At 37.1% G+C, this 8,960-nt stretch overlaps 1 protein-coding gene across 2 annotated transcripts; it reads right to left on the bottom strand.

Moving 5' to 3' along the window:
- Positions 1-180: 180 nt before the first annotated feature.
- Positions 181-6,296, bottom strand: LOC127511196 (gastrula zinc finger protein XlCGF8.2DB-like). Of its 2 annotated transcripts, XM_051891917.1 has the most exons (4): positions 6,202-6,213; positions 5,508-5,642; positions 4,382-4,482; positions 181-1,674 (listed from the first exon to the last, which is right to left on the bottom strand). In XM_051891917.1, the coding sequence occupies exons 3-4, from the start codon at positions 4,416-4,418 to the stop codon at positions 602-604; spliced, it is 1,110 nt and encodes a 369-aa protein (XP_051747877.1). In that variant the 5' UTR covers positions 4,419-4,482; positions 5,508-5,642; positions 6,202-6,213; the 3' UTR covers positions 181-601. The 2 variants fall into 2 exon arrangements, with proteins under 2 accessions (XP_051747877.1, XP_051747876.1); XM_051891916.1 differs by lacking the exon at positions 4,382-4,482 and having other exon boundaries at positions 6,202-6,296.
- Between the last annotated feature and the right edge of the window lie 2,664 nt (positions 6,297-8,960).

Consider the following 8,960-nt stretch of genomic DNA (forward strand, 5'->3'; position numbering starts at 1 on the left):
TTCAAAACAATATGAGTGACGCATCTTGTGTTATTCTATAATCTTTTGGTTGTATGCTCAGTGCTCACATGACTGATTGATTGATAAGCTCAAATCTGATTGGATAAGAGTACAACAGACCCATGGACAAATTGAGAAATGTCAACAAAGTCTCAAAATATACACTCAAATCCAAGACGATTCACATGTGATGGTTTGTATATTTATCATTTCAATTTAATCTGTAAAAGCAGACACATTTTACAGCAAGATGGAAGTTACTTTATATAATGTAAATAATGATTGATTATGATGTACTAAACTGAATTAAATATATAAGTTATGCCTCTATACAATCAAAATGACTTTCAAAAAGATACATATTTTCTGGTGCCATTTTAAACCGCCAAGCCATTTAAAACTCTTAGAACACAAATAGGGTCTCATATCTGCATACCTTCTCAGGTGTATCTGTAAGTGTGATGTCAAATTTTTTTAATAAAATCTGAATTTGATTGAATTCTGAAAAATGAATTTAATGGATCAAGTCTTCCACAAATGAATGTGCAAGTGATTATTTAAACTGCTCTATTTTGTAAACCTCTTGAAACACTGAGGAACACTACAAGTTTTTTCCAGAATGAGTTTGCAGATGACGTTTCAGGTCTTTATTATATGTGAAACTCTTTTCACACTGAAGACATGTGAAAGGCTTCTCTCCAGTGTGAAGCCTCATGTGAATGTTAAGATTTCCTTTAAGTGTGAAACTCTTCCCACACTGAGGACAGGTGTAAGGCTTCTCTCCAGTGTGAACTCTTATGTGAACCTGAAGATTTGCTTTGTTTTTGAAACTCTTTCCACAGTGATGGCACAAAAAGGGCTTCTCTCCAGTGTGAGTTATTACATGCCTCTTAAGATATCTCCTGTCAGTGAAACTCTTTCCACACTGATGACATATAAAAGAGTTCTCTCTTAAATGAATCCTCATGTGTCGATTAAAATTTAAATTATATCTGAAACTCTTTCCACACTGAGCACATACAAATGGCTTCTCTCCCGTGTGAGTTCTCATGTGAGCATTAAGGGTTGGTTTATGTGTAAAACTCTTTCCACAATGAGGGCAGGTGTAAGGCTTCTCTCCAGTGTGAACTCTTATGTGGCTCTTAAGGCTTCCATTTCGAATGAAACTTTTCCCACAGTCTTGACAGGTGAAAGGCTTCTCTCCAGTGTGTATTCTCATGTGAATTTTAAGGCTTCCTTTTAGAGTGAAACTTATTCCACACTGTTGGCAGGTGAAAGGGATCTCTCTAGTGTGAATTCTCATGTGAATTTTAAGGTTTCCTTTTCGGTTGAAACTTTTTCCACAATGTTGGCAGGTGAAAGGGCTTTCTCCAGAGTGAATTTTCATGTGGACATTAAAGTTTCCTAGTTGATCAAAACTCTTTCCACACTGTTTGCAGGTAAAAGGCTTCTCTCCAGTGTGAATTCTCATGTGGACTTTAAGATTTCCTTGTTGATCGAAAATTTTTCCACACTGTTGGCAGGAGAAATAACTTCTAGTAGCTCTTTTTCGTGAGGAAGTCTTTTCAGTCTGTGAGCAATTAAAAGATTTGCCTCCAGTTGTGATATCATGACATCCCTCATACTGATCTTTCTCTTCTGTTTCATTCAGTTCTTGACTCTCCTCTTTCAGTGCTATGTTGAACAGAGATAAATAAAAGTTCAGGTTTAATGGCACAAAGCAACAGACATAAAACATTTAGACATTTAAAGCATCAAAAACAGCAACATCGTGCTTTCAATCCTGAATCTGGGATTGTGTATGTCTCTCATCTAACACAATCAATTGTTCAGGTGTGTTAAAAGTACGTTTCGAAAAACAAACAAACAAAAAAAAAAACTTTATGACAATATCTAGTGATGGACGATTTCAAAACACTGCTTCATGAAGCTTTACGAATCTTTTGTTTCGAATCAGTGGTTCAGAGCACCAAAGTTACGTGATTTCAGTAAACAAGGCTTCGTTACGTCATAAGTGTTTCAAAATTTCAATGGTTCACCACTGGGGGATGTGACTTTGGCAGTTTGATACACGCTCCGAACCACTGATTCGAAACAAAAGATTCGTAAAGCTTCGAAGCTTCATGAAGCAGTGTTTTGAAATTGGCCATCGCTAGATATTGTCATAAAGTCGTTATTTTGGTTTTTTTGGCTCACAAAAATTATTCTCGTTGCTTCATAACATTAATTACAACATGGCAATGTGTGCAGCAGCAGAAACGTGGGCTGGTATGCGTGGGTTTATTCTGCGCTGTCGTCTCCACCGGTTTCAAAATATATTTGTGTTATATTGTCATTTTCAGCTCGTCCGGCACTTTGCAACAACACAACCTTGTTTCTGCAGTGACTTTACTATAACAACGTCTGATGTGTACGTTTTACGTTTGCCGTGAGAAAGTCACATAAACCACACAAAATCCGATCAGGCAGTCAGACTGAAACGGATATCCAGAAATGCAATTTGAATAGGATTTCAAACCACTTATGGATGTAGCTCGAAACGCATTTCATGAGATTTTTTGCCATTCACACTTTCTAAATCTGATCGGATTTTAATCGGATATGCACAAAAATCAGATTTGGACTGACAGTCTGAACGTAGCCAAAATGTGCAGAGCGGAGGGTCACCAGCACCAGGACTGAAAACAATTCTCCTAGATCCTATATCCACTAAGCTGCCAAAAGAGAAAATAGTGTTGTGGCAAGTAGGGTGGTTCCAAGAGCCATTGGAACAGAGCAAAACTGAAGGAATTAGTGCTATCGACACCTACATAGCACACCAGTCTCAAGTCCCACAGAGGACCTCCGCCCTGCTTGCCACAAGTGTCCTCTCAACTATGTTCAGTTTTGCACTCGCTCTCCACTGCTGCCGTAGATCACATGGAACCCGAAACGTTCCCACACTGCTGATTTAAAACAAGCAGGCGGGTCTTCAGGCTCTTTGTGTTTTGGCTTGGTGCATAGATCTTCTCTTCTTCTTCTGCTCTTTTTCATGTTGTGGCAGTTAGCAAACAGCGTTGCATTACCGTGCGCGTCCCCTTCTGGGGTTGCCTGTGACTGACTGTATGCACCGTGATGGTTCGGGATGAATACATGTACCATTACACGCCTAGTTTCTAGGTCCTGCTGAAACTGCACAACTGCAGTTAACAGAGTGTATTAATTATATCAAAGATAGGATGGCTTTAAAGGGTCATGAAACCCCCCTGTTTTAGCCTGGTCGTTCACACCTCTGAGCTGGAAAAAGTCTGTAAAAATGGGTGTGTAAAGCTCTGGAAAAGTGGGAGTGTAGAGGGGGGGAAGAGGGGAGAGAACAACCAATGAAACACAGACCTACAACACACTCTATATAAAAACATAAATATGTCTATAAAAACTTTAAACACGGATACTTTATTCTGTATATGAGCTATAATCCACATGGCTAGTGTTGTTAAACTCATCGCGAAGCTCCGCGCTGAACCCGATCATATGCGTGCTCCGCGTGTACATCATAACAATTGTATTTTTCACGTGTTCGTATTCAAACTCCAGTTGTGACCGCATCGCGGGCAAAATACAAACAACACTCATGTGCTGCTGTGCTGAGGGAAACATACACACGGCTCGCGTGTCCGAACACAGAGGTGAGTGAACAGCACTTTTTTGACATTTGAGTTATCCGCTGTAATGCGATCTTATGCGAACATATGTTCCATTTGTGCCGGTAGATTACAGCAAAACAATCCACATGAACCCAAACATCTGCTCTGGTCGCGTCGCAGGAAAACGCATTTTTGTGTTGTAGCACTGAGGAAACAAGCACAACTATAAGACCCATGTCTCTGAATGACAACAGCGACAGAGGCGAGAGAAGTGATACTTCTTTATGCATAATACCGCAATTATAATCTTAAGCATACTACAGCGCAGTGATTGGACTGAATGAGCTTTTCGTCATGAAACTGTTGACGTCAGCATGTTCAACCAGCCCATACTGGAGCCAATCAACACTCCGGATTTTGCCGCTAGTACACGATGACGTCAGATTTTGTGAAGTTGCTCCGACTTTTCAAACCTGAAGACAGAAATCGCTCTGAAAAATGCAAAAATAACTAATTTCATATTATAAATAAAATTAATGAGTACCTTTAGTGTTTTCAATGATGTGCAGCCTATGCATATCTGTTCACAGCTCAAAAAATGTGTTCTGGGGTTTCATGACCCTCAATAGGCGGCCCACGGGCCACATCCGGCCCGTGAGAGAAAAATGTTTGGCCCGCACTAATGTCAAATAGTGTTATCAAGGTAATGTATAAGCACGTCTCTGTCACAAAAATTCAAACGCAGCATCATTGCTTACGTTGCTTATCCACTCGTGCGGAGCACTTGACTTCCATGGGAATTAATTGAAAATGCTTGCTCTGCTCCTCTTGCTCCGCGCCAGTGGACCCGCTGTTTATTCTGACAGCGAAAACAAGGCAAGTGTGAAGAAAAGAAAACTGGACATGGAAAATAAACGACTCAAATGTGAATGGACTGAACATTTTTGGTTTATTTTGCCTAACCAACCACAACGCAAAGACAGCGTGTTGAACAAAGAAAGTGAACATTATGTGAGAAAGTATAGTGTTTGCTTTTATATTATTAGTTACAGAAAGGCAAACTAATAGCTATAATAGGCTACTTTCTCATTGACCATCAACATTCAGCAAATACACATCTATATCATTAAAACAAATCACTGAATATCTAATTAACATTTAATTTCACAAACCTTGCAGATTTAATCGAATCCGGGGGAATGCCTCAATTGAAGTCTTACATTTTCTTCAGGTATGTACACATCTCATTTATCAATATCAGTATTGGGCCTGATACTGCGCTCGTGTACTCATACTCGTACGCATTAAAAGGCTCAGATATCAATAACTGATACCATTCAGCATGTGTACAGTGTTTGTGTCCAGATAACAAATCAGAGATTAAAGATTTCTATGAAGTTAATGTAGGCTAATTAATAGAATTTTACACATAAATTCAATATTTACACCTGTGCACGAGCTGACGCATGCTAGAAGATTGAGCACGCAGTAGCATAGAAGTGCAAGTGTGTTGAGTGCAAAAAATGAGACACCTATTACTAACATTACTTGTCAGTAAGGACAGAGAGAGAGAGAGAGAAAGATAGAAAGACCCAATTAAAATACAAGTCTTGTTATAGGCAAGTACCAAAAATGAAAGTATCGTATTGGACTCATTCCGGAAAAAATGGTATCGGTGCATCCTTATTTTTTTTATAAATGCCTGTTTTTTTTTCTATTCATCTACAAAAGTTCAATTTACAGTTTCACATGAGGGACCCACTCCATGTCAAATAAAACTGCTTTAATTAGGACAACACATATGACATTCCTGAAAAATATCATTCATTTCTGTAGAGCTTTCAATAAGGATCAAATGAGTTCAGCTTTGAGAATGAAACAAACCTATTTGTTCCTCAGTATCTTCTTGTTTCACACTGAATGCTTCTTCAATCTTGATGTCTTCACTCTCCTCTTTAATAAACGCCATCTTTTTAATAGTGTGTCACATGGATCCCAGTTGCTTCACCAGGAGTGTTTCTGTGTGTTTAGACAATGTCATGTTTAAGATGAGAATAATTAATAGAAAGAAAAATAAATCCAAACTAAATCTCTATGTTTGCCTCAATCAGCTCCTTAAGATAATACATATTTAGTTATGATTATATATATTATGCTATTATACAGATTCCACTCTAATGAAAACATTTGCTTTTTGTTTTGTTAACGTTGCATTTACACAGTTTTGACCAGCAGTTGTCGTCAGCGTGCGGTGATTCGAACACTTTGAAAACAGTGAATCGTTTTCTGAATCATTTGGTTCAATGAACCCGGTGAAAGCCGAGTACCTCCATCACTGCTTGTAAGGGACGAATTCGTGTTTATGATGTACTGCTTTGCAATACGACGAGAGAAATGAAACGCACATTTTCTGTTACTCAGGAGTGGATGCGCTTAAACTCATACAAAATAACGTTCATTGTTGTTATTAGGTAAAGCATTACAGTGTTATATTCAACAATAATTCATTTAACTGTTATCTATAAAACTGTCTAAATGGGTTATATTCATTTAAACTCTTTAAACAGAAAAAACAAACCTTTCTTCAGCCGAATCATATCGGCTAGCACAAACGCGGAAGCGAGGCGCGGCACAGCCGAATGACGCCATATAGTCAGACCAAAATAAAAGTCTTTTGCACACGCTATCATTGAAATTTACATACTGAAAACACATAGAAATTATTCATTTAAATATTATTTGACCCCTTTTTTTTTCGCAGATTCCCAAAGCTATTAATAACACTTTTTTTTCTCAAAAGCTTCTGGCTTATATTTACATGTACTCAAGTGTGAAGTGTTCTCAATACACAAATACACAGCACAGAGCATTTGTGATACTCCCTGTCGAGGATAAAGTCAAGCACTTATTCAGTTTCTTCAATTGTCAAAAAATATGAACACTTAGGTGTTTCTAATTGACTGGTTATTGCATTTTGTATTTGGGTCATTAGAATAAGTTTACAACAAGTGTAAAAAACATAGTGGAGATATCATTGATTTTGAAGTTTTATTAAGTGTTAACAATGAGATTATGTGTTTTTTTTTATAATCAATTAACACTGCTATTGTCACTTTTTACAAGATTTGTCACCAAAAAGAGTAATTTCATTTTCACTGAATGACACTTTTGGTCATACTGAATGACAATATTTTCAAACAATGCTAACAGGCTGATATATAGCTAGCTAGCTAGTTAGCTTGCTAGCTAGCAAGCAAAAGGAAAAACATTTTATATTTAATACAAGTTTTTAAAATATTACAACATTTTCCATGTTTTATAGCAGTTGTACAGAATGACCTGATGTTTCGGGACATGCGTTGAGCAAGTGAAAACATGAATTTTTCAAATAGTTAAAAAAGAGTTAGGCTGTTTCTCAATATGCGTTCTTAAGCGATCTTGCGTCCTTGTGTTCTTGCTCTACGTCATCATCAACCGTCGAAGTTCAGTTCCATTACTCAAGAACGCAAGAACAGAGGACGCATGAAAGTACCCGGATGTGTTCTTGATATCGAGGATGCATCGAATGCAGACTTGAGAGAATCGAACCTTTAAAAATCCCAGAAGACGCTGCGGGCCGTCGACGTACGGAAGCCTGTAAGCTTTAAAGTTCTCATTCTCACTTATGAGATTCCCGCTACAAGCTCGCAAATACGTGACAGCTCGTGAAAGTAAACTTTGTCCGTTTGTTTTGCTTAATTTTAATAAAGTGATAACCTGAAGAAAGCCTGCAGTATTTTATTGGATTATAAAAAAGAATCTCAACATTGACAAAGCATAGGTAACACAAAGGCTACTCATTTTCATAAATACACACGGTGAAATAAAAAGATATAAAATTATTTGAAACAATGTCTATAATAATATGAAAGAAATCTTTTAATAGGTTATGACATTTGTTTGTGATGTTATGTTGTATTTATTGTGCATTAGCCACTTATAAGATGCTGGGTCGGTCAGTTGAGCAACAAGATCGCAGCACATCTCAATTCTCAAATCAAGTCAAGTCACCTTTATTTGTATAGCGCTTTTTACAATGTAGATTGTGTCAAAGCATCTTTACATTGATAACCGGTACATTATTTGGCTGCACAGCAGCTCTTAAAGAATAGTGTCAATGCAGGCAGATCAAAGCACTGTTGAATATCAAATGTCAATTCAAATGTCAAGTGTCCCCAACTAAGCAAGCCAGAGGCGTTCTGTGTCCTCGCATCCTTCCGAGTTCGTTCTTTCAAGTTCGCCTGGCAAGACCGGTCTCCACGAGAATGCAAGTCCATTCTCTGCGTTCTTGGAATTGAGAAACAGCCTTAGTTACTTTGGCTTCACGACCATGTGGTTTTTTGCAGGTGTCTGAATGATGTCACATCCTGTCACATGATATTGACCACATGACTTGATCCAGAATGGTCCCTTTATATTGGTTACTCTGAATGACATCAATGAAATTCATTTTTCCAGACATTCTTTCTTATAATAAAGCAATGACTTCTACACATAATTTTAATAACATTTTGCACTGTTGATATAAGATGTTATAAAATCATGCCAGAATAAAAAATATATGCATTTATTACATTTTAAGATATTTTAATCACAAATGAAATGGCTGTATTGGCCTTTGGACGGTTAAACCGAATGACCTTTTGACACTTCAAAATCTTTAAAATACTTTATATGCAGCAAAATATAATTAAAACCATTTGATTCAAAAGAGATCTAGCTGTACTACCTTACATAGTTTGGATGTCATATCTTTTTTTTATTATTATTAAGGCCTTTGGACAAAAAAATGATGCGTCACATCATTGACCCATTTAGAAACTGAACATCATTTACACTTAATAAGGCATACCATATACTTTTTCTCACCTGGGCTGGGCTTGCTTGTTTTTTTTAATAACAACAAAAAAGTTCTATTTTTGGCAAATGTAAAGTCCCTTTCACATCAAAAGTGAAAGTATGAGTAATAGTATGATTGAACTGGATCATCAAAGGTCAGCAGCAAAGACTTTCATTAAATTGAAATTAAATACATCAATTATATTTGTTTAATTTAATATTTAATTATTGCAGGTTTCTGCAATATTCTGAGATTGCATTTCACTATTCATTTTTATTCATTTTGGGGAATACTGACTCTGTTTTTGTGTGAGTGAAATGAGTAAATGCTCACATTTAGTCTAGAACTACAATAACTGTCATGTTTACACACAACGCCTTATTCTCGGTTTCTCTCAACATGGTGACAAGGAGAGATGTCTTTCAATGCATGGGAAAACAAAGTAACTTGCGTTACTT

Source organism: Ctenopharyngodon idella, chromosome 4 (genome assembly GCF_019924925.1).
Source record: "Ctenopharyngodon idella isolate HZGC_01 chromosome 4, HZGC01, whole genome shotgun sequence".
Classification (NCBI taxonomy): Eukaryota; Metazoa; Chordata; class Actinopteri; order Cypriniformes; family Xenocyprididae; genus Ctenopharyngodon; species Ctenopharyngodon idella.